This window comes from Plecotus auritus, assembly GCF_963455305.1.
Source record: "Plecotus auritus genome assembly, chromosome: 1".
In the NCBI taxonomy this organism is placed as follows: domain Eukaryota; kingdom Metazoa; phylum Chordata; class Mammalia; order Chiroptera; family Vespertilionidae; genus Plecotus; species Plecotus auritus.
This window is the reverse complement of record NC_137770.1, coordinates 57,521,821-57,548,047: the sequence shown is the minus strand read 5'-3', so window position 1 is coordinate 57,548,047 and position 26,227 is coordinate 57,521,821. Positions and strand designations below refer to the sequence as shown.

The following is a 26,227-nucleotide window of genomic DNA, read 5'->3' as shown; positions in this document are numbered from 1 at the left end:
TTAGGGAAAACAATAATTTAAAAGATGTAGACATATTATATTTACCTGCATAATCAAGAAATAGGTGAAGAAAGCACAAGTAAACAAAACTAGATCATGAGAAATAGATATGGAGATGAAATGATTTATACTTTGCAAAACTGTGCAAATAACTTTGAAAATGTGGATCAAATAGGCGATTTTCTTGGTAAACATGCTATGAGATTGACTCCACTATATAAAGAGACTTAAAGAGACTAGTAACATTGAAATGAGACAGCCTTGACCTGAGACCAGTTCTTACCGCTCTACTGGCATCTCCTTTGCTGTTGGATTTTTCAGTGCGAGGGAAGTGAATTTCATGTGAGAACCTCCGGGTATGGCATGCTGGTGATCGGGGTGCAGCCTCTGACAAGGGTGGCCACACACCAGATAGGTGAAGGCAGTGGTTCTTGGTATTAGGACCCATCCCAAAATAAAGAGCTCTTGAGTCTTCAGTTTTTTTATGACATTTTCCAGATCAATATGCTACTCGATCTTTCTTAGTAAGAAAAAAAGAATTGAAATTGTTTTTAATCATTTACTCTCACTGTTGGACTCACAAACAGCTGATTCCTTAAAGTTTCAAATGTTTCAAACAGTATATCCAAATAAATAGTGATAAAGATTTCAAAGCAGGATTATGCATTGAAAAGGTGGAAAGGGTTGTTTTGACAGAAAACTAACGGTATAGGAAGAAAGAAAAGCGGTGAGCATCAGAACACCCTTAATTAAGTTCATGGAAAAATACCTTGTTGTCATATGCTGGTGACTGGAATATCCCTACTGGTTAAAAATAAATAGCATGAAGTGTGAGGAAACCATTTAAGGGGGGAAAAATGAAGCAACCAGAACAGCCGGTCATCTAGAAACAGAATCACGAAGTTATGCCAAAGGCTTCAGATCATTACACCAAGTCATCCACCCGGCGGCCAGGGTTTAAGCCCTGTGTTGACAAACACCATGGTCATGTGACCCCAGGGGCATCCAGAAAGGCCTGCTTGGACAAGCATTTGGTTCTGAAAGTTTCCTTGCTGTTTAAAGTGTTCTGTTTTCTTTGAACTTTGAAGTTTCCCCACATAATCTTCACTAATTCTAACGTAATGTCCTCTTTTACCCCATCTTTCCCTGGTAGCGGGAACAGTGAACCATGGAGCTGTACTTTGGTGAATATCAACACGTGCAGCAGGAATACGGTGTCCACCTGAGACTCTCAAGTGATGAAACCAAAAAGTTGAGGAATTCCCAGCACCCTAAGGCAGGCTCCTACGGGGTCAGTATTCGGGTACAGGGAATCGATGGCCACCCCTACATAGTCCTGAATAACACAGAGCACTGTCTGCCAGGCACATCTTTTTCTGAAAACGGGCCATCATTTCCACCTCCAGTGATAAATGACCTGCCTGTGCATCCCAGCAACGGGGCTGGGCTAGAGGAGGACAGTGCCGACGACCTGCCGTTTCCAGAAAACCCGTATGCCCCACCCAGCTCAGGGAGAACCCCAAAGCAACCCTCTCTCTTTGAGGGCAAGCATGGAGCTCTAGAATGCAAAGAGGGCCCCGGGAAGCCATCCCAGGTGCTGAACTTTCAGAGGCATCCAGAGCTTTTGCAGCCTTACGACCCTGAGAAGAATGAGTTGAACTTACACCAGCACCAACCTCCTCAGGGTCACTGGCTAAAAACCCTCTCAGAAGAAGGAACCAACAGTAAGAAGGGTTGGACTTACTTTTCCAAACCTAGTCGTTCCCAGCCCGCCAGCCCTCCTCTGGAAGAGCCGGCCAAGTCCAACGTGACGGCCATTCGCTTGTGCAGCTCGGTGGTCATCGAGGACCCCAAGAAGCAGACCTCCGTGTGCGTGAATGTGCAGAGCTGCGCCAAGCAGGGGCCGGCGGAGGAGGCCCTCTCCCCGGGCGGGAGGCTCCTCCCTGCCCTCGGCCCGCACCCCCACTCCGAAGCCAAGAAAACCAGGCCGGACGTGCTCCCCTTCCGGCGCCAAGATTCAGCGGGTGCCGTCCTGGATGGAGCCCGCTCTCGGAGGTCCTCCTCCACGTCGACGACGCCCACCTCGGCCAGCTCCTTGTACCGCTTCTTACTTGACGACCAGGAATGTGCCCTCCACGCGGACAACGTGAATCGTCATGAAAACAGAAGGTATATCCCCTTCTTGCCAGGAACTGGGCGGGATATCGATACAGGATCGATGCCTGGCGTGGATCAGTTAATTGAAAAATTTGACCAAAAACCTGGGCTGCAGAGAAGGGGGAGGTCTGGGAGGCGAAACAGAATCAACCCAGAAGACAGGAAGAGGTCCCGCAGCGTGGACAGCGCCTTCCCCTTTGGTCTGCAGGGGAACTCGGAGTACCTCACCGAGTTCAGCAGGAACCTGGGCAAGTCCAGCGAGCACCTCCTGCGCCCCTCGCAGGTGTGTCCGCAGCGGCCGCAGGCCCTGGAGCACCGTGGGAAACAGAGCTCGGGGCACGCCTCCGCCAAGCTGCAGGGGGCCCACCCCAGGCCTCCCCAGCAGAGCAGAGATGGGAAAGTTCTAGAAAGCAAAGGTGGTCTGGAAAGTACAACGGCGCGTGCATCCTCCCTCCCAGCACAGAAGAAGGAGGAGGAAATCAAAACAGCCACTGCTACGCTGATGTTACAGAACCGCGGGCGAGCGGCTTCGCCCGACTCTGGTGCCAAGAAGATTTCTGTGAAGACATTTGCTTCCACCTCAAATACCCAGGTAATACTAGGGTGTCTTCCCCCCTGCTTTTCTAATTCCTGCAGCCTCATGCTACCGGAGGCTATAGCCATATATACCTGCATCTGGAGTGGGCGATTGCACATAGATTTTTTAAAAAAGATTTTGTATTGATTATTTTTTAGAGAGAGAAAGGGAGAGGGGGAGAGAGTGAGAGAAACATCGATGTGATAGGAAACCTGGCCATGTGCCCTGACCGGGAATGGATCAGGCAACCTTTCAGTGCATGGGTGGAGGACCAATCAGCGGAGCCACACGGGCCAGGGCACACATGGATTTTTATTTTTATTTTTATTTTTTTTCATAGAAACATAAGTTTATTTTGTTTTTTGTTTTTTGTTTTTTTTTTTAAATAAATCTTTATTCAGATTATTACAATTATTTCTCCTTTTTTCCCCCATAGCTCCCCTCCAGCCATTTCCCACCCCACCTTCTGCCCTTATCTACCCCCCACTGTCCTCATCCATAGGTGTATGATTTTTGTCCAGTCTCTTCATGAACCCCCCCATACCCCTTTCCCCCTGAGGATTGTCAGTCCACTCCCTTTCTATGCCCCTGATTCTATTATATTCACCAGATTATTCTGTTCCTCAGGTTTTTAATTCACTTGATTTTTAGGTTCACTTGTTGATAGATATGTATTTGTTGTTCACAATTTTTATCTTTACTTTTTTCTTCTTCCTCTTCTTTAAGAATACCTTTCAGCATTTCATATAGTACTGGTTTGGTGGTGATGAACTCCTTTAGCTTTTTCTTGTCTGTGAAACTCTTTATCTGCCCTTCAATTCTGAATGATAGCTTTGCTGGGTAGAGTAATCTTGGTTGTAGGTTCTTGCTATTCATCACATTGAAAATTTCTTGCCACTCCCGTCTGGCCTGCATAGTTTCTGTTGAAAAGTCAGCTGACAGTCGTATGGGTGCTCCCTTGTAGGTAACTAACTGTTTTTCTCTTGCTGCTTTTAATATTCTCTCTTTGTCTTTTGCTCTTGGCATTTTAATTATGATGTGTCTTGGTGTAGTCCTCTTTGGATTCCTTTTGTTTGGGGTTCTGTGGGCTTCCTGGACTTGTAAGTCCATTTCTTTCACCAGGTGGGGGAAGTTTTCGGTCATTATTTCTTCAAATAGGTTTTCAGTATTTTGCTCTCTCTCTTCTTCTGGCACCCCCATAATTCTGATGTTGGTACGCTTGAAGTTGTCCCAGAGTCTTCTTACATTATCTTCAACTTTTTGGATTTTTTTTTTTGCTTTTTGCTTTTTCGGTTGAGTGTTTTTTGCTTCTTTGTATTTCAATTCTTTGACTTGATTTTTGTGTTCTTCTTGTCTGTTTTTGGGTCTCTATAATATTTTTTATTTCAGTCAGTGTATGTTTAATTTCTAGTTGGTCCTTTTTCATCTCTTCGAGGGTCTCGTTATATTTATCGGCCTTTTCTAGGATATTCTTAAAAAGCCTTATAACCGTGGTTTTGAATTCTATATCCAGTCGTTTGTTTTCCTCCATTTCTTTCGTTTGTGATCTGATTCTTAGACGCCGCATTTTCACTGCTTCCCTGAGTTGGTAGATTTGTGTGCTAGGTTTCCAATTTGGCCCAGTGGTTCTGCCTCCCCAGTTAACCTGAGGTGGACACTCTTGGTTCACACCTTTGTGGACTGTGTGTACAGCCTTGTTGTAATTAAGTCTTTATTGTTGTTGGTATCACTGGGAAGAATTGACCTCCAGGCCAGTTGGCTGTAAGGATCAGCTGTGTCTATGCTGGGAGAAGTCCGGTGCTGGAGACAGCCTTATAGGATTAGACTTGCCAAATTGCAATAGCCTCTGTGCTCAGCTTGGATGGGGTGGAGTCTCAGTCTTGGCTTCCCATCAGCCTTGCCCTTGCTAGCACGTGTGTGCCTTCAGTCCTCTGCCTTCCCGGCTCCCGATTCTCCGCCCGAGAGTCCAGACTCCCCCCACAAGAGCGTGGGTCTCCGGGGGCTCGCCTGGAACTGGGGTTCACTGCAGTCAGAACTGGGGCTCACTTCAGTCAGAACTGGTGTTCAGTGCCGTCAGAAGCCTCTGACTCCCTTCTGTTAGGGAAAGCCTGTGGCAGCCCCCGCAGCCTTTGTGCGCACTGGCGCGAGCGGACTTTCAGTCTTCCGCCTTCCCCGGCTCCCGAGTCTCCGCCCGAGAGTCCAGACTCCCCCCACAAGAGCGTGGGTCCCCGGGGGCTCGCCTGGAACTGGGGTTCACTGCAGTCAGAACTGGGGCTCACTTCAGTCAGAACTGGGGTTTTGTGCCGTCAGAAGCCTCTCACTCCCTTCCGCTAGGGAAAGCCTGCGGCAGCCCCCGCAGCCTTTGTGCGCACTGGCGCGAGCGGACTTTCAGTCTTCCGCCTTCCCCGGCTCCCGAGTCTCCGCCCGAGAGTCCAGACTCCCCCCACAAGAGCGTGGGTCCCCGGGGGCTCGCCTGGAACTGGGGTTCACTGCAGTCAGAACTGGGGCTCACTTCAGTCAGAACTGGGGTTTTGTGCCATCAGGAGCCTCTCACTCCCTTCCGCTAGGGAAAGCCTGCGGCAGCCCCCGCAGCCTTTGTGCGCACTGGCGCGAGCGGACTTTCAGTCTTCCGCCTTCCCCGGCTCCCGAGTCTCCGCCCGAGAGTCCAGACTCCCCCCACAAGAGCGTGGGTCTCCAGGGGCTCGCCTGGAACTGGGGTTCACTGCAGTCAGAACTGGGGCTCACTTCAGTCAGAACTGGTGTTCGGTGCCGTCAGGAGCCTCTCACTCCCTTCTGCTAGGGAAAGCCTGTGGCAGCCCCCGCAGCCTTTGTGCGCACTGGCGCGAGCGGACTTTCAGTCTTCCGCCTTCCCCGGCTCCCGAGTCTCCGCCCGAGAGTCCAGACTCCCCCCACAAGAGCGTGGGTCCCCGGGGGCTCGCCTGGAACTGGGGTTCACTGCAGTCAGAACTGGGGTTCAATGCGGTCGGGGGCTCCCTTCCCCCTTCCGCCAGAGAAAGCCAGCCAGGCACTCCGCCGCCCTTCCTCTCTGCGCGCACAAAGACCCTTTGCCGTACCTCCAATTCTCTGTGAGCTTTTCTCTTTCCTTCTAGTTGTAGAATTTTCACTCAGTCAGCTTTCCTGCGGTTCTGGATGGTGTCCGTTCTGTCTTTTAGTTGTAGTTTTGAAATTGTTGTGCGAGGCAGCAGTTTAGGTGTTTACCTATGCCGCCATCTTGGTTTCTCCCACACATGGATTTTTAAAAAGTTTTTCCTAAATATATGTCCTACTGCTGATTGTATGGTTTTCTAAGTTAATTAAAGTACAGTTAGATTTCCACTGGGGTCTTGTCTATAAAGTAATGTGTCAAACACCATAGAGAGGTTCGACTTCACTTTTTGTATGGATGTGAGATCAGGAAGTACGTGGAATGTGTTTCCACACAGAGGGTGGGTGCTTAGGTTTGTGTAGATGTGTTAATTATCCTCATGAACTTGAGTGACTGGGCTAATTTCTGGCCTGAGAAAGTAGGTTAATCCTAATTTAAGCTTAACCCTAGTGATGGAATTTATTTAAGTGGTACATTTAGTGTTTTGCTAGACACAATAAAACATTAATGATAATGATAAAAATGACAATAAGGTTAGTAAGTGTCAGGCATTATTTGTTATATGTTATAGGATGGGCACCAACCCTGTGAAGGTAAGTCCTATTAACCTCAATTTACAGGTGAGAAAATTGAAGTGAGGAAGTTAAGTAACTTGCTCAAGGTTACAGAGCTACTAACCACGTGGTAGAGGCAGTTGTAATGAGGATCCTTATCGGAGGAATCACTTTTGGAAAGTAGGAATGTGTTTGGAAGCTCCTGCGTCCGGGTTTCGCCTCCTGCCTGGAAACACCGTCTCCAGTCCCCAGTGATCTAACCACGCCCTCTGTTCCAGGCCACGCCGGACCTGCTAAAAGGCCAGCAGCAGCTCACTCAGCAAACCAACGAGGAGACGGCCAAGCAGATCCTCTACAATTACCTCAGGGAAGGGTCAGTGCTTTTCCTTAAAGGAGCAAGATATTGTCATTTCTGTGGGCCTCTTCATTTCCTTTCCTGAGACCTTGTGCTTTGCCCTCCCTCGCCACCCGGTGTGAGCCACTGGAGGGTTAAGATTCAATGGCTGGAGTTTTCACAACAGCATTTAAATCTTGGGTGGTGGGGAGTGAAGAGCAGGAGAGGGGAGTATAGGGAATGATATTGTACTTTAAAAATTAAAAATGAATGTATTTTAAAAAATGACTTTTGTTGTTAAAAACAAAAGACAGGAAGGATGTCTGTTGTCCAGTCTTGAATGAAGTCTGCTGTCACCTTAGTTCCAATCACCCTTTATTAGAAGTTACAAATAAAAACACCTCCTTCCCTCCCCAGAGTTGACATTGGCCAGGAGCCCTGCTTCCAGTATTTTTAAAGCACGTATGAGTCACTTAAAAGCAGTGCTTGCCACACACTTATCTTGGAGGTTGAGTGTGCATAATCTGGTTTCAGTCCTTACTTAGATACTGATGGCGCTGGAATTCTAGGTCAGGAATTCGAGGTTCCTGTTTCAGTTCTCTCATCAGATGTGATTAAAAAGAGAAAAAGCGTTACACAGTCTGACATGACTGGAAGTCACGTGGCAAATACTCACTGGTATCAAAACACTGTGTGTTTTTTTGTATTGACCCTTACAATTATTTGTCAGTAATAGTAGACCTGACAAAGTGGTCAGGTTCAAACTATAAGATAAGGGCTCTTTTGGAAATAAAAAACAACAGTAACCAAAGAGATACTTTTATTCTTCTAGCTAAGAACTAGTTATTAGTGCCTCTCTGTGAAGGGTTTTACCGTGTTAAGGTTAAAGTAGAAGAACTTTTGATTTTTAAAATTCTCCTTTTTTTGGGGGGGGGGGGTTCATGAGTTGAGACAGACTTTAGTGGGAGGCACCTATTTAAGGAAACTTATTAAAAAACTATTTTTCCCCCCTAATTGTCAGGTATGTGTGATAGAAGATGTGGTTGAGGTTAATAAGACTTCAGCCAATCATTACCTGTCAAAGTCTAGACAGAGGGCTGCTGTGTTGACAGTCTTGGCTTGGGGATTTGTTTTTTTAGACATAGGCTGACCAAGTTCAGATCACTGCAAATCATTCTTAAGCATAAGATTTAAAAATAAAAATGTATGTGCATGTGAGACACACACAGAGGAGAAATCCCTTGTTGGAATGAATATAATTCATTTGAATCAAACAGCAAATTACTACATTTTCACTGGATGTGTTCTCCAAGCTCATTTAGAATCTTGCTGTGTCTCTTTCACGTTTGAAAGTGGGAACCCCTGTCTCAAATTGAGTGGTAACATAGGACAGTTTATTTGCTGAAAAAATACACCATCCACCCTGCTCTTTTAACACTGGTTTTGTAAAAAAAAAAAAAAATCATGCCTCTTGCAATTTGTCTTCTTAAAGGGCTTGTCTGTGTGTCAGGGCACATAAAATATTCTGGGGCCAGTGGTTTCCCCTCACTGTTGTTTTTCCTTTGCCTCTTTTCCAGAAGTACCGATAATGATGATGCCACTAAAAGGAAAGTCAATCTGGTCTTTGAGAAAATCCAGACTTTAAAGTCTCGAGCAGCAGGGAGTGCACAAGGGAATCACCAAGTAAGTTGAAGTTTTGTATCTTGCAGAGGGCATTTAACATGGGATGTGGCAGACAAATTGCTGTTTCTTCAGTCTGTACAATTGATTATGGCATCGAATGGGAAGTTTCCTGAGTAGTGAGCTAGACCTGAGATGGGAGGTCTCATTTTACATGTTATGAATTTATACTCTGCCTCTTTTTTTCAGAAAGGTTTTTAAGATATTTTATTAAAAAAACAACAACACACAAACATAATAGGAACAAATTCAGAAAGAGGAAATAAGAATAGAAAAAATTAAGCTAATGGATAGATTTCGTAGGCAGATTTGGAAGGTTGGTGTGAACTGGCTTGGCCCCAAACTTTGGAACTTCAGAGAGTAAGAAATAAGAGAATAAGAATAAGAAACTAGGGAATAGAGACAGGTGAAGCCAACCAGCATCGGTGGAAGGGAAAGGAAGGAGTGGAGGGGTGCCAAACTCTTTTAAAAAACTGTCTGTTTAACTGATTGTACTGAATTCGAGTTGGGACTTGGAGATTGCTTTTGTTAAAAAAAGGATCCGTCTTATAATTGATGAACATCTGCTATATGTCGCACACGCCTTGTACCCTGAAAAGAAGTAGCATTTAAGGGAGACGACTGAACACTTGTTCCTCCTTCCTATGCCACCATGCACTGGGACCCATTTCTTGCTTGTGCGTCTTTACTTTCTCCTGGAAGGGGAATTCTGCAAAGGCAGGAAAGAGAGGATACCCAGAGGCAGGTAACAGGAAGTTTGTCTATAGCTTCTTTTCAATGTTGGAAAAATGGGATAGAGGACATTTTTAGGCATCAACTACCACCTTTTCTCTACTGCTCAGTGTTCCCCTAGCACTCAGCTAACCCATGACTGCAGCTCTCCCTCCATCAAATAGAGATATGTATGTATATGTGTATGTATGTGTGTATTTATGTGTATGTATGTATGTGTGTGTGCATATATATACACATACATATACATGTGTATATATACACATATACACACACATACATACACACATACACACAGGGGTGGGCAAAAGTCAGTTTACAATTGTTTGTATGGAAAATACAATTAATAAAACAAATAATAATATAAGAATAAACTGTTGTATACTCACAACTATAAACCCACTTTTGCCCACCCCTGTATATAATATTTATTGTAGTACAAATATATTAACTGTTCCCACTGGAGAATTTTTAGATTATACACTTTGCTTCAAGAGTGCTACGTAGTTCTTAAAATTAGCTTAGGATTTTTTTTGCTAAAAGTCTTAAATCTAAATTATCACTCTGACTCTTGCTTTTCATTTACCTGAATATTCTTAAGGGGACTATATCCTTTGGTCTTTTTTTTTTTTTTACATGCTTTGGTCTTTTTTTTTTTTTTTTTTTAAATATATTTTATTTATTTCTTACAGAGAGGAAAGGGAGAGGATAGATAGTTAGAAACATCGATGAGAGAGAAACATCGATCAGCTGCCTCCTGCACACCTCCCATTGGGGATGTGCCTGCAACCCAGGTACATGCCCTTAACCGGAATCGAACCCGGGACCCTTCAGTCCGCAGGCCGACGCTCTATCCACTGAGCCAAACCGGTCAGGGCTTTACATGCTTTGGTCTTGATGTTAAGATTTTCATTGTGGTTCACAGACTAGTAGGGGTATCAGGGTAGCCCTTCTGGAGTCACTAACACTAATGGTGTCTCAAAAGATTATAGAATTCTCTGAAAGAAGGGAAGGCAGGGCGTTGTAGGTAGAGGGAATGACACAAGCAAATATAAAATGTAAAGAGGCATGTATTAGCTATGTGTAGGGGATGGAGGTAATGTTGTGTAGCTGGAGCAGAGAGCACGTGGGGACAAAGCACCAGGTAGGAAAGACCTCAGAAATTGCATGAGAAGTTTCCATTTCAGACTGAAGGTGATGGGCCACCACTGATGGGCTTTAAACAGGAACGAATAGCGCCATATTCCTAAGAATTCATTCCTGTTGTAGCTTTCTAAAGAGGTGAGGTTAGAGGAGGGGAGACCAGCTAAGAAGCACTGGGAATCAAGTGCGAGGTGGTGAGAAGGTGAACTAAGGCCCTTAGACTTCTGGCTCCGATCACAGTGCCCTGATGGCTTAATTGCCCATGTGTTCCTACTCCCTCTACCTCCCTCTTATTTTCTGAGTCTGATTATTTGCTGGCAAAGGCCAGTTAAGTGATTTTCTGCGAGGGAATGGAAGGACCCTCTCCCGTGTGGGACTGAGACCATATTGGGAAAGGGCAACAAAGCAGGCAGGGGCTTTGCTTGGGAAGGAGCGTGTGCAAGTTCCCTCGTGGCACGGGTTTAGATTTCTAAAATGGATTGTTCTCATTTTGTCTGAGAGAATTGGGAGTCCTGTGTTTTTGTTGACTGGGGGCTCTGGTTAACTTCACAGGGGTAAGTGAGGAAATGCCTCATTCCAGGCTCATCAGGCACAACTCACACCTGGATTCAGATGCACGAGGGCCAAGTCACTGCCTTTTCCAGCTTTGATTCCTGCTTTTATCCCCCGTCCCCGCCATGTAGTTTTCTAACCACTTTGCTCTAGCTTTTTAGCCAAATCCTTTTGAGAACATCATCCTATTATTACATCCATGGAAGAAAAAAAAATGATATCCATTAATATTCATACGCAATCAGAGATGCTTCCTAATAGACTCTCTTTAATCAGATCCCTCTTCATTCTATCTCTCTCTACTATGGAGATGTGACATCTAAAAGAAGACAGCCAATTTAGCCAGCTTACAGTTATTTACTGCTTGCATCCAGGCATATACAGAGTGAGGGATAAAAATATCATTGATGGTTATGGAGCAGTAATTCCCAATCTAATGAAAAGTTTGTAATAGATTTTTACACAGAGCGCCTTGGGAACATAGAGACATGGGCTTTGGGTATTACTTTATGCAATAGATGAATCTTCACAAATACTTATTTTTATCTTCTTACATTGTTTTATTGGGTATAACTTACAGTAAATTGCATAAATCTTAACTGCATGGTTCAAATGCAAGCACCACCCAGATCGAGATAAAGGGCACTCCCATCACCCCAGAAGGCTTTCTCGTGCCCCTTCTCTATAGGGATCTACATGGGAATCTTAAGGTTTTAGAGTTAATGCTCTGATTATATTTTGGGGGAAAGAGAATTAAAATAAAACATCACCTTGAACATTTCAATGCATATATCTTTGCAATTAACTGTAGGCTTCTAACTCTTCATCTGAAGTCAAAGATCTGTTGGAACAGAAAACCAAGTTGACCACAGAAGTGGCTGAACTTCAGAGACAGCTTCAACTGGAAGTCAAGGTATCTGATTTTTCCTCAGTTATTTTTTTTTTAATTTCCTTCTTGATTGGTAAAGAATATTTTAAGTACCTTGGGATGCCCAAGTGAATTGAAAGCCAATTTTCCCCCCTCAAAAAGAAACATTCCTCTCATCACAGAAGTAAATTCCTGTATATTTGGCTCCTACTGACCAAAGAACTTAAAAAACAACAACAACAACAAACAACCTAAAGCATATAGAGACTATTTGCTTTGAACAGAGTAAAAGAAACACTGTTGGATTCAGTCAGGCCAATAGGAAACTAAATGCTTATAAAATACTAGAGGCCCATTGCAGGAAGATTCCAGCAAGAATAGGGCTTCCTGCGGCGGTCTCTGCCGCCCTGCCTGCCTGCTTCCCTCCATTCTCCGCTGCCCCGCCTGCTTCCCTCCCTTTTCCCCCACCCCGCCTGCTTCTCTCCTATCTCCCCCACCCCGCCTGCTTCCCTCCCTTCTCCACCACCCCGCTTGCTTGCTTCTCCGCAGCTTTGCTCCCTTCTGCAGCGCTTGGCTTCCTTCTACATTGTCTTCAGTCTTCGCTCTGCGCCTGGGTATGCAAATTAACCGCCATCTTGGTTGGGTTAATTTGCATACTTGCTCCTGATTGGCTGGTGAGCATGGCTTGTGGGTGTAGCGGAGGTACGGTCAATTTGCATGTTTCTCTTTTATTAGATAGGATTGGCACTGAGTAATTAAAATAGTACAATGAGGTTTAGCTGTGTTTGTTTCTCTTTTAAAAGTATTACAATTCATTAAATATGTAATATTGTTTCTAGTTACACACAACTATGCCTTAATTAAGTAGTTTGATTAAAAATTAATGATATCACTAATAATTAATACTGTTAAGTGCAAAGACATGGAGTCCATCAGATTTTAGAAGGATGTCTTGTAAAGTTTCAGTGTAACATAAATGTACGGCGGAGGTACTCTAAAATCACATTTATTCCTATTAGAATCAACAGAACATCAAAGAAGAGAGAGAGAGAATGAAAGCAAACTTAGAAGAGCTCCAGAGCCAACATGACCACAAGGAGAAAGAGAACTCTGTGCTGCAGCGGCGGCTAGAAGAGAGTGAGGGGGAGCTCCGGAAAAGCCTGGAGGAGTAAGTCCAGGTGCACGAGCACCTGTCCTTCCTGGTTCTTCATCTGATGTGGCCAGAACCTTTTTGTCCATTTAGTACTACCTGGTCTTCCAAATATTTACAGCAGCTGCTCCCTTTTCCTTTTCTCCCTGGTAAACAGAAAGGTTAATGATTTTAAAATTGTTCGTACACCTTAAAGGATGTCTTGTACAGTTTCAGCCCTGAGAGTGGCTCTATAGTAGGTAAGTGAGAAGCAGGGAATGCAGAGTGGTGATATCTAACTGAGATTTCAAGGGTCCTGTGCCCAGCCTCCAAAAAGCACGTCACAAGACCTCCATAATCTCCTGGTTTGTGGATTCTATCCTGGATGGTGCTGGACTCTGTGACCTGTGCTTATATTTCTGTTGTATCTGCAGAGATGGAAAGTCAAGCCTGGTGGCCGTGTCATTGTGGCCGTGTCTTAAAATCTGTGCACAAGAGATCTGAAATTAAGGTCGGAAAGGGTGCAGTGCTAAGAAGCCCTGTGGACATAATGGAAACTTTAAGTGAAGGTTAGAGCAGGAGTGAAATCTGGAGGGAAATTCAAGGAAAATAGGACATTATGTAGTAAAAGCCTTTAATTGCCTTGGCAATTTTGATGGTGTAGTTGTTGCTTTTAAAACATTCTTAGAGGTTAATTTTAGAAAAGAAGTTGGTAAGAAAACAATCAGAAAGTTTAGGGGGTAGTAAAGACTTTACAGAATAACAAGGTAGAATAGTTGTGAATTTGATTTAGAGCAGAGGTTGGCAAACTTTTGTCAGATAGTAAATACTTTACAGTTTATGGGCCATATGGTCTTTGTTGGAACCACTCAATTCTGCCATTGTATTGTGCAAATGACTGTAAGCAATACATAAAAGAATGAGTATGGCTGTGTTCCAATAAAACTTTATTTACAAAAATGGGCAGTGGGCCAGATTGGCCCATAGGTCATAATTTGCGGACTCTTCTGGTCTACAGTCCTGGTTGGGGGGTGACGGGGGGAGAGGGAGTGTGGGAGGCTTCTTGGGGTTTTAGATGAGTCTGCTTGAGCATCTGGAGGTCTGCAGTCAGATGGGATGAGCATCAGCATAGCCCGAGGTCTGTCTGAGGGACTCCTTCCTGTCAGGCTGTTTCAGGTAAAGATGGAGCGGGAACAGCACCAGACGGAGATCAGGGATCTCCAGGACCAGCTCTCGGAAATGCATGATGAACTGGACAGCGCCAAACGATCCGAGGACAGGGAGAAGGGGGCTCTGATTGAGGTAAGGGGCCTGTGGGGTCAGGTGACAAGATAGGCCCCATCTGCCTGAAGAGGGTGAGATGGTGGAGGTGGGATGGGGGCTGAGTACCCTGAGCCATATTCTGTTTTGTGCATTTACTACACCTGTGCCTGTGGTTAGATTCTGTAAGAGCATCATATGTAATAGTTTTTTTTTTTTAATATTTATTGTTCAGATTATTACAGGTGTTCCTCTTTTTTCCCCCCCATAGCTCCCCTCCACCTGATTCCCCACCCCACCCCATGTCCTTACCCCCTGCCACTGTCTTCATCCATAGGTGTAAGATTTTTGTCCAATCTCTTCCCCCTGAGAATTGTCAGTCCACTCCCTTTCTATGTCCCTGATTCTATTATATTCACCAGTCCATTCTGTTCTTCAGATTTTTTATTCACTTGATTTTTAGATTCACTTGTTGGTAGGTATGTATTTGATGTCATTTTGTTGTTCATAATTTTTATCTTTACCTTTTTCTTCTTCTTCCCCTTCTTAAAGAATACCCTTCAGCATTTCATGTAATCCTGGTTTGGTGGTGATGAACTCCTTTAGCTTTTTCTTGTCTGTGAAGCTCTTTATCTGACCTTCAACACTGAATGATAGCTTTGCTGGGTAGAGTAATCTTGGTTGTAGATTCTTGCTGTTCATCACTTTGAGTATTTCTTGCCACTCCCTTCTGGCCTGCATAGTTTCTGCCGAGAAATCAGCTGACAGTCGTGTGGGTACTCCCTTGTAGGTAACTAACCGTTTTTCTCTTGCTGCTTTCAAGATTTTTCTCTTTGTCTTTTGCCCTTGGCATTTTAATTATGATGTATCTTGGTGTGGTCCTCTTTGGATTCCTCTTGTATAGGGTTCTGTGTGCTTCCTGAACTTGTAAGTCTATTTCTTTCACCAGGTAGGGAAAGTTTTCTGTCATTATTTCTTCTAATAGGTTTTCAATATTTTGCTCTCTTTCTTCTTCTGGCACCCCAAAAATTCGGATGTTGGTACGCTTAAAGTTGTCCCAGAAGCTCCTTACACTGTCTTCATATTTTTGGATCCTTTTTTCTTTTTGTTTTTCTGGTTGGGTGTTTTTTATTTCCTCATATTTCAGATCTTTGGTTTGATTCTTGGGGTACGTTGATCTACAGTTGAGTTTCTGTATATTCTTTATTTCAGACAGTGTATGCTTAATTTCTGACTGGTCCTTTTCCATTTTTTTGTCATTCTCATTAAGATCCTTAAAGGTCTCACTGAGTTCCTCAGAGGTTTTTAGAAGATTCTTGAGTAACCTTATAAATGTGGTTCTGAACTCTATGTCATCCAGTAGTTTGCTTTCCTCCATTTCTTTCATTCGTGACATGTTTCTTTGTCTCTGCATTTTGGCTGCTTCCCTGTGTTGATGGAGTGGCTTTGTGTGGTAGGTGACCTATAGGGGCCAGTAGCTCAGCCTCCCCAATCACCTGAGGTGGACGTTCTTGGTACACCCCTTTGTGGGCTGAGTGCAAAGTCTTGGTGTAGTTAAGCCTTGATTGCTGTTGGTACACTGGGAGGAATTGACCTCCAGGCCAATTGGCTGTGAGGACCCGCTGTGTCTATAATGGAAGAACTGCTGCGCTAGAGACACGCTTATGGTGCAGGACTTGTTTCAGTGGGGCTTTGGTGCTTACTGACTCTGCCTCTTGAATGTGTCACTTATGGATGTGAGGAGTTGAAATCTGGTGTCTCACACTGACCACTAGGTACACTGGCTTCTGGATCTCCAATGGGGTGCAGGTCAGCTACTGTCTGAGGCCACCCAGCAGGAGCTACAGCGAGAACTACAGTTTTGTCCTCTTTGCTTGGGGTTTGGAGGTTTTGGAGCTGTCTGACCTGGGCTGCAAGTTTGCTAGGTTAAGCTGTGATAGGGCAGGCCATTCATATGCTAAAGCCGCTGCTTGGAGCTTGGTGGGTTTGTAGGTTGTGCGGAGCGGGGTCTCAGGGCGTCACTAGGCTAGGGCGTGGCAAACAGCAATGGCTGCCAGTTAGCCGGCTCTGTGTCTCCGACCGTGTCCCCGTGTCCTGCGCCCCAGCGCAGTAAACAATTATTCCTGCGCGCAGCTCTGCAAGCAAGCCACCCTCACTTTCCGACCTGATGGCAGACAGTTCAGCTTCTCCCCGTAGGAGTTTGGGTCCCCCGTGTCTCCGCAGAAACTGGATTTCAGAGTAATCGGGGGCTTGTCTTCCTTCGGGTTGACAAAAGCAACACCTGCCGCCAGCCTGGATCGCGTGCCTCTGTACCTCAGCTTTTCAGCGCTTGTGCATGTCTCAATGCTCTTTTCTCTTTCCTTCTAGTTGTAGAACTTCCACTCAGCCAGCTTTCCCGTGGTTCTGGGTGATAGACATTTTGTCTTTTAGTTGTAGTTTTGAAATGGTTGTGCGAGGCAGCAGTTTAGGTGTTTACCTACGCCGCCATCTTGGATCCTCTGTAATCGTTTTTAAACATTGTCTTAGGAAAACTTCCAACATACAGAAAAGTAGACAGGGTACTGTAGTAACTTCCACAGAGCTCCAACCCAGATCCAATAGTTGTCAATATTTTGTGATATTAACTCCACTTATTCATCTGTCCATCTATTCATTCTTCTATTTTTTTCATGTGTCAATTTATCCATCTTTGCTGAACTATTTCAAAGCAAATTATAGATAACACCATGCCTCATGCCTAAATTCTCAAGCACACATCTTTGAAAATTAAGGAATTTTCTTACAAACACAGTACTATTATAATACCTAAAAATTTAATAATTCCTATAATATATATAATATAACAAGAATTCTAATACCTGGGCCCTCACTCGAAATTTTCCACTTGTCCTCCAGGTATATTTTATGGTTGTATTCCCCCCACCTCCCAGCCAGGATCCAATCAAGAACCCCACGTTGCTTTCACTGTTTTCATTTATCCCAGTATAGCACCCTTCCCCCTCATTCCCTACTGCCTGCTTTTCTCCTCCCATCCCATCCATCTTCTGACGAGATTAGTCCAATGCCCCTCTGATTTGTCTGATTATTTCCTTATGGTGTCCATTATGGTGTTCCACTATCCCCTGTATTCTAGTAAATTTGTATTTAGATCTCTACAGTAATAGATTTAGATTAAACTTTGGGCAAAAATACTTTGTAAGTAATGCTATTTATGGGAAAGCATTGAAAATACATTGATGCCCATACAACACTTAGCACAGGTTAAGTTTTTGTTTAAGGCCCCACAAGACTGTAAGCTCCAGGAGGGCAGGGTTGGTGATGGCTGGCTCAGCATTTTATCCCAGTGCTTGGGACATATAGCACTCAGTAAATATTTGGGGGTTGGTTGGATGGATCAGTTATGAGTTAGTAAGTGAATGACTGAATGAATCTGTTTGCTGTGACACAGGCTGCACATCTGGCCTCTGCCCATATTAGTATACCCCCTATTAAATATTTAGCTCTTATCAATCAGTGAGCAAGTGGATAAGATTTACTCTTTCCTCTGCTTAGTATTTGTTAATTATTATGGGATTTTACAAAGACAATTATTATTTTTCCCCCTGAATTAGATTACCATCTTGTTGAGGTGTTAGATACACATAAAAGTAATTAGAGAGCAAGAATAGGTTTTGAACATCTACATTTTTGGGGGGGAGTGGGTCTAATTGAGAGTCACAAAAATACACAAGTGCCCGTTTAGATATTTTGATATTTGCTATAACATTATCATCTGCATTTTTGGCATAGTTTTGAAATTTATTTCCATAATAATCTTTGTTTTGTAGGAACAGTTCAAAAAATAAATGACACAATTTAGAACAAAGGAAACAAAAAATGAAATAAGTAAGGTACCTTGTTGGTACTGAATTTTTATTTTCTATTGCTTTCCCCCTAAGGGCTGAGTCTTTGACCCTTTCTTGGGGTTAAAAGCTGCTGGCTCTTTAGTTCCTTGTTAAGTCTCCTCTGTCAATTGTTTTCTCACCCCTTCCTTGTTTGGTTTTGAAGTAATTCCCCCGGAAGGATTTTAGGTCCTGCCCTTTAGAAGTAAGCCTCCCTCTTCCCCATGACTTGGCAGAGCTGAGTGCCGTGACCACACAGCACAGGGGTTCTCGTGAATGCGTTTTTCACATGGTTACAGAGGGAAATAATTTCTCTTCTCCCCACACGACCATCTCCCTCTCTCTCTGTTCAGACCTTTTCTCCTGAGAAGGCGTTAGTCTTCTTTCCTACCACCTGGTATTTCTCTTTTCATCCAAGGATTTCTTAAAAACCACCATATTCATGGTATTATACTGCTAATCATGGCTCTGTCTTTTTCTCAGGGCTCAGAGTTACAAAGTCAAGGGTATTAGAATGCAGCTTTGAACAAGTGTGAATTTATCACTGAAATATTAAAACCACAAAATGAAATTTTAAAACGGGGGTGGGTGGGTTGGTGGAAAAACACTTATTTTCCTAACATCTTAACAACGATTTTTATTTCTACATTTTCTGTTTGCCTCCCTACCCATTGGTGGGTTTCATCTACCTGCCTATAATGTAGGGACAATTATAGTGGCCCTACAGTTTTGGTATCTGCTTTTAAAAGTTAATGTCAGAAACATTTTTCCTTGTTATACCTTAAAGTCTTTATATTTCATTTTAAAGGAGATAAACCACAATATATTTAAATATTATCCTATGCTTAAATTATTTTTTTTAAAAAAATTATGAGAAAATATGGTGAACACTTTTTACATGTATCCTTGTACTTTTTGGAAAAATATCCTAAGGATAATTTCCCAGAAATGATGTCATTGTACAGTTTCTGGCTTTCAATAAAAATGTAGCTTCATGCCCTAACCGGTTTGGCTCAGTGGATAGAGTGTTGGCCTGTGGACTCAAGGGTCCCAGGTTCGATTCCGGTCAAGGGCATGTACCTTGGTTGCAGGCACATACCCAGTAGGGAGTGTGCAGGAGGCAGCTGATCAATGTTTCTCTCTCATCGATGTTTCTAACTCTCTATCCCTCTCCCTTCCTCTCTGTAAAAAATCAATAAAATATATTTTAAAAAATGTAGCTTCTCAAACAAATTTAAATAGAAGGTAAGACTTTGCCTTATTTCATGATTCCTTGTGTGGACATTTGAGTGATTTGAAAAGGGAAAGATGTTATCTTAGCTATAGGGAAGTCCCTTAAGTTGCTGAATTTTCCCAGTAACTGAAACCTATAATTATTATTTTCCCTTTTTCATAATACCCTCTATCCTTTTAAATTCTTTATTTTAGCACATTTGACCTTGTCCTATTTTTGTATCTTTCTTCTAGACAGCTGAGTCAATACCATTTTGTCTTTGCATCTTCCCCCATTTCATGCCAAGCAACAGAGCAAATGAATAAAGTGATTTCAGTATCAAAATTATTTTTAAAATGTTACCATTTTAGCCTAGCCAGCGTGGTTCAGTGGTTGAACATTGATCAATGACCAGGTTCGGTTCCCGGTCGGGGCACATGCCCAGGTTGTGGGCTCAATCCTCAGTGTGGGGCGTACAGGAGGTAGCCAATCAATGATTCTTTCTCATCATTGATGTTTCTATTTCTCTCTCCCTCTCCCTTCCTCTCTGAAATCAATAAAAATATATTTTAAAAAATGTTACCATTTTAAAAAAGGAATATTTTTGAAATGAGCTATCTGCTTCCTTGCCTCTTCATCAAGGGATATGATTTAATTAATTACATAGTTTACTGGTGAATTTGCAGTGGTAACCAGGAGGAGGCTATGCACCTCAGTTTGGGTGATGTGTTTTCAGGCCGAGGCCGGTAATGAGAGAACGGGAAAAGGAAACAGAGCACATCTTCTCTTAAAAATGTTCCTGAGGTTGCTGGCTTTCTGGTTGCGCCTTTCCTGTAATAGGAGATATATCCTCTACTGCAACCCTTCTGCAAGATTAGTGATGGCACAGTTGGCTTCTGAACGCCAAAGTGGGGCTCTTTCCCTCTGGAAAACCATCCTCACTGTTTTAAATGAGTTTCCTTTGGGCTTGTCAGTGACGTTTAAAACATGATCATAAAATAGACTCTCCTTGTCACTTTCAATTTCTTCTTCATCTCTTAATCAGAAGTGGCCTGGGAAATCTGATAACAGATTACCGTTGGGGCCAAGTTTTCTATGGCATTTGGCTTAGAACAGACTCTTAAACACAATGAACATGAAACACATTGTGGTATTGAATGTTTGAAAGAGGCTGAGGGCCCTGTGTTTCGTGAGATGCCCAATGCACAAGAACTTACATGAAATCTCTTCTAATACGACTTGCCGTTTTGTTAAATAACATTGGGCCCCGATGTGGAACCAGTAAAGTAACATTAAGGAAGAATACAGTAGCTATTAGTTTTTTTAAAGGAAGAAAGAAAGAGAGGAAAATAATCCTGTTTTCTCTGGATAAGCCATACAGTTGACCAACAATAGGATGACTTTTTTTATTCTTAAACAACTGATGGTTTTGAAATTTGGTTTTTAACTCAAGTTACAAAAAATGATCATAGAACAAATTTTCAGCCGCTTCTTTGTCCAAAAATGTGTTTTCCTCTATTCCGGGGGAAATGGGTACACATGCGCTGTCTTTCTAAGCGCCAGGGCAGTGGAATTTTCTAATTACTGACCATCATCTTTGATGGGAGCCGGCGGTGCTGACAGCTGGGCCTCCCTCCAGCAGCCACGTGTTTCATCCCCGGCCTTTGCCAGCATGCAAGTCCTTTACGTACCAGTAAAATGTGCTGGCTATGAAATTGTATTGATCTGGGGATAGGCTGTTCTCAGAAATATTACTGAGCATTGTAGGAATTTTAATAAAACAACTAAAAAAAATTCATGTTTCTCACCAACCCTGTTACATTTTATAGGCCATCATTCTGGAAAAAATTGCGTAATTTTCTGTCAGCTACAGTCTTGATATAAAACCATTTACTCACCCTTTAATTGAACATGGGCCAGAGATAGGGATCTTATAGAACCTTTGGGAAGCATTTATGCAGAAGAGGGTTTAGGTCAGTATTTTTCTCATTTTGCCACAGAATCCCTATGAATATGGCGTGTGAGATAGAGCCTGCTGTGGGCAAGTAAGTTACTGCATTGGGCATTCTGGTGTGGGTGTCTTCCTGCACCTGTTGTCAGGACAGCCAGTCCAGGAGCGTTCTTCCTTTTTCTCTCAATTTTCCTTCCTTCTTGTCTTTTTGGAAGTGCATGTTTCTTTGCTTTAGTTTGGAAACGTTTAGCATAAGTCTTATTATGTAGTAAGTACTACACACAGCCAACTTTTATAGCCTATGGCACCTGCACACACACATATATACATGGTTTTCATCTCCTGGCTGCTTTACTGTGCGCACTTGGCCTAGGTTTAGAATGCACTGATGCTGAGTGGCCAGTGTCTTCCCTTGTTTTCTTTGATTGGAGTCTGTAGAGAGGCATGTTCAGTTCTAATGGGTGTTGACTTACATTTTGAAGTTTACATATTATCTCTCCATTCTTTGGCTTGATAGAATTGTCAGTCAAGCCACCGAGGCGATGAAGTGATGTTTTTGAAATCTCCTGTGCTCTTTGGTCTCTGCCCTGGAAAACGTCAAGTGCTCTAAGTGCTATGGTGAGGTGTAATCTGATTGGTTTCGTGCAGCACAGTCCACTTAAGCAGCAGCCAGGCGCAGATAGCAGCTTGTTGGTGTAGCATAGACCATGAAGCCGTGGTTCTTAGCCTGCATTGGCGGCAGTGCACAAAAGGCAACTCAGAAACACAGATACATCCCGGAAAAGATAAGTGTGGGAAGAGGAACTGCCTTATCTCGAAAACAATTGAGAAATGTGTGAGAGTAAGAGCAGGAAACAGGTTCGATTCACAGGAGCTAGGGTGAAGAGGCTGGTGGGAGGCCCCAGGAAGACCTGACGGGAGCCAACAGCAACAGTGATGATGGAGTCTCTGCTGCTCCCTGAGGAGGGGTGGGCGGTGGCAGCAGCAGGACTTGCCCTTTGATAAATATCAGGACCAGAACGGCTTATATTTTCATAAGATTTGCTTCTGCTCTGTGTTTGGTGCTTTAGAAGAGCCAGAGTTACCTTAGCTACCTGGATGAATCCCTTGATGTTTCATCTGAGCTTATCAATGCCTGTAGCTAGATTCCTGAAGGGCTACATCTTGCTCTGTGCAATGCAGTTCTACCCTGAGACTGCAGAGGTTCCCTTGGTTCAATGGAGGTGCATGTCCTAAAGAAAAGGAAAGAGATTCCATTGGCAGTTATACTTAAGTCAATAGGAGTACTTTTGCCCCCTCATCATTGACACTTATTGAATGGAAAGTAGCTTTTCTCTGAGGTCTCAGGTCCCCAGTACCAACCATTCTGGTATCTCTAGACTCCGGCTGTACTATACATGTTAATTTATTTATATCCAGAACAAACACATTCTCGATATCATTGATCCATGCGTCTAAGATATAGTAAATCAGATGCTGAATGTCTAACAGGAGATAAGAAAATAAATATGTGGACTGCAAAGTAAAAGTTTTAAGTGCTGTGGTAAGTACAGCCAAAGTGAGATGGATATTCAGGGAGGGCATTGAAGGAAGACTTCTTGGAAGAGATCAATATTGTATGAGTCTTCAGAGATTTTTCTGAAAGGCAGAGGGAGGTGGGACTGAGAAGGGCACTTCAGAAAGAGGAAGCCTTGTGGCTAATGTCATGGAGGCCACAGGTGAGAGACTGGATGTGGGGAGCAGTTGGTTGGCTATTGCAAACCACCTGGGTAGGAGGTAATGAGAGTCTAAATCAGGGAGGTGAGGGAAAGGATCAAAGATGTTACAGAACTAACTTTTTGTTTATGAGGGACAAGGATGAGGTTGGTCAGGTTGCTGCCAAGCTTCTGAGCAGGTGGTGCCTTCGCAAGAATAATGAGCAAAGAAAGTGGAAAGGAAGGAATATGATAAAAAAACACAAACCTATTGAATCTGAGGTGCTCTTGGGACAATCTAGCAGGTTATTGGAAGTACAGATCTTAATTCAGATTATGAATTGAAGGTAAAGCTTTGGGAGTTATTTACATAGACTTAATAGTTGGAGAAAAATAGATGAACTTGCCAAAAAAAAAAAAAAAAAAAAAGAATGCAAAGGTGCATTCTTAGGGATCATCTTAGCTTTGGGGAAGAGAGAGAGAATAGCCAGAAAAGACTGTCAAAAAAAAAAAAAAAAATGACCTGAGGGAAGAAAACGGAGAATATAGTGTCTTTGAACTGCAAGGCATACGAAATTTTAAGGAGACAGGTGGGGAGGATCAAAGAAGGTCAAGAAAAGTGAGGACTGAGAAGGAGCCATTGGATGTGGTGATTAAGAGGTCCCTAGGACCTTGGAGGGGGCAGTCTGAGTAGGGTAGGAACAAAAGCCATAGCAAGAGATTAAGGAGTGACTAGTAGTAGGTGGTCAAGAAGTAGAGGCAGTGAACAGAAATTATACTTTCAAAAAGTTTGGTGGTAGTCCTGGCTGGTGTGGCTCAGTTTGTTGGAGTGGTGTCCCATACCCTGAGAGGTCATGGTTCAATTCCCCATCAGGACACATACCCAGGTTGCTGGTTCAGTCTTTGTCAGGGTGCATGCAGGAGGCAACTGATCAGTTTCACTCTCACGTTGATGTTTCTCTCTCTCTCTCTCTTCCCCTCTCCCTTCTCTTTCTAAAATTAAAAGAAGAAAAAAAATATTTGGTGGTAAAACTTTCACATTTTTGTTTTTGTTTCTTTGCCCTTGACTCAGAAGATTCTTGTGCCCTGAGGGAAAGGACATAGATGCCCAGAAACAGAAAGGAACAAAATGATGGCGGGGTTGGGGTGGGGGAGAGGGGGTGGGAAAGATAGCTGATAAAGGACTTGGAGCTGGCTGGCAAGGGATAGCTCACTGCGAAGTGGCTTTGTGTTGGGGAGAAGCTTGAAGTTCAAGAACTGGGGAAGTGGAAGCTGAGGTGGTCATGCCCAAGTCCCGCTGTGGTTGAAGGAAGGGAGCCTGCAGGAGAGGGTGGGTTCTGAGCTTGAGGAGAGCCGAGCAGGTCTGGGGTGAAGATGGCAATGCAGAAGGAATGGCTGCTGAGCTTTTGGCAGAACACACTTGGGTGTAGGTAATGCGATTTGTAGTGGAACTTGTTGCCCCAGTTTTGTGACTCCTTAGGAACTCTGAGCAGCTTAGAGAAATGTGAGTCCTTTGCCCTGCTCAGGTGGAAGGAGACTGGGGCAGGACTGGGATCCTGGGTTAAAGGTTCCAGTGGGGTGTGGAGTCTGTGAGGGCAGCAAGCCATTAGCAAGGGCCACAGACCATGGCCCAGTCATGAAGTGAGATGGAAAAGTCAGACACGTCCCCTCAAAGCAATGACAGTTAAGTCTGCTTCCCTTTCTGCCTCAAATCTCAAGAAAGCTGAGCTTTCATCAAATTAAGGGGAAATGATGGCCTCTGAGGAGTGGAAGGGAGGGGGGAGAAGGTCCAGTTGGTGTGCGGTGTGAGGAAGGCGAGTGGGGAGGGACAGTGGGATGGTGGCTGCTCCTCTGAGTGGCCGAGCTAGAGGAGAGAAGCGGGGCCGCTGGACAGAATGGCTCATCTTCACCTCCTGTTCACGTTTCCTCTCTTTAGGAGCTCTTACAGGCAAAACAGGACCTTCAAGATCTGCTAATCGCCAAAGAGGAGCAGGAAGATCTCCTGAGGAAGCGGGAGCGGGAACTCACCGCCCTGAAGGGAGCCCTGAAAGAAGAGGTTTCCAGTCACGACCAGGAGATGGAGAAGCTGAAGGAGCAGTATGACGCCGAGCTGCAGGCCCTGAGGGAGAGCGTGGAGGAAGCCACCCAGGTGAGTCCGCCCCACTGGCAGGTCAGCCGTAGTGGGTGTCAAGATGGGCAAGAAAATGTGCCTTGGGAACAGATAACAGGGCACCAGTGCCAATGGTCTTGCCTCCTATTCGTTACAGAGTGAACTTTCATCATGGAAATAGAGCTTACTCCCAGAATAAGTTCAGCAGTGCTGCTGTTGACTACATTAAGGCTATAAACTTAAACATTGTTGAGGTCATTGTTTCAACGCTATTGTACCAGGTGAGACTTGCGTGGTACAGTTCTGGAGCCCCTTGCAGAGCAGAGATCTGCACCCTCTAACTGTGCCTGGCGGTCACAGCGTGAGGGTGGTTTTGCTAATGGCACAGCATGGCAGGAAGCACCCAGGTTTCTGGAATCCCTCACCCTGCCCTTGCCTGTGCCTTCTGACTGGGAAGCCTTTTGTTAGCCATTTCAGTTCTTTTCTCAGCCCAGTTATGAGAGGGTTAATTGACTGAATTGCCCAGACCCTGGCGAGATATTTTTTCTCCTAATTGAATTCTTGGCTCCTATAAATAGATTCTCCTAAATTATGTTGAAGTTTTCTGGTGGGGACCTCATGTTGGCTGTTGAAGAAGAGAAAAAGCAAAGTTTTGAAGGGGAAAATGCTCTGAAATAACATGCCATCTTTAGGGAAAGGGGAATTACAGAGTATGGTTTCGTTTAGAGTCTCTGCAACGTATAGGTCAGAGGTGATGAAGAAAGAACTCCCCATATGGTTTGTGCATTGTGTGATGATTACAGTGACAGCTCAGAGCTGGTAGGCCCTCCCTCACTAAGCTCCATAGTGATTCACTGATTTTCAATTATGGCATGGTAATCGCTAATGACAAGAAGTGAAAGATGGGTTTGTTTGTTATAACAATAAAAGTCTGGGAAATAGTCTGTTTGGGGTTATTATAACTGAGGCAGTTTCCAAAAAAAAGAAGCCTCTTGTTGATTTGCCTATCTTAGATTCTTTGGTGATACGGATTAGTTTGAGGGAGAAAAGCGAAACTGATTGAATTTTCATTGCTTTGAGGTATTTATGTTTTCCACCTCATTTTGCTTATGTGCAACAGCCTGGTGTCCTTGCTAGTGGCCTTCATGTGCTGCTTCCTGGGGGACAGGCCCATAGGCTACTGAGTAAAATGACTCTCCTTTGAGCCCATCTTGTCCGTATCATCTTCAGACATTACATCAAAGCTTGAGTTATCAAGGTGTGTTCATCACAGGGCAGGGAGCCGG

At 43.9% G+C, this 26,227-nt stretch overlaps 1 protein-coding gene across 2 annotated transcripts in view; it reads left to right on the top strand.

Annotated features, from left to right (window-relative positions):
• Window positions 1–26,227, top strand: part of CGNL1 (cingulin like 1) — a 162,554-nt gene that overhangs the window by 57,580 nt on the left and 78,747 nt on the right. For both annotated transcript variants that reach the window (XM_080675417.1, XM_080675416.1), the window contains exons 2-8: window positions 1,154–2,749; window positions 6,673–6,767; window positions 8,306–8,411; window positions 11,647–11,748; window positions 12,723–12,871; window positions 13,999–14,134; window positions 24,768–24,980. In XM_080675417.1, the coding sequence (XP_080531543.1) occupies window positions 1,169–2,749; window positions 6,673–6,767; window positions 8,306–8,411; window positions 11,647–11,748; window positions 12,723–12,871; window positions 13,999–14,134; window positions 24,768–24,980 (2,382 nt within the window). In that variant the 5' untranslated portion in view covers window positions 1,154–1,168. The remainder of the gene's footprint in view (window positions 1–1,153; window positions 2,750–6,672; window positions 6,768–8,305; window positions 8,412–11,646; window positions 11,749–12,722; window positions 12,872–13,998; window positions 14,135–24,767; window positions 24,981–26,227) is intronic.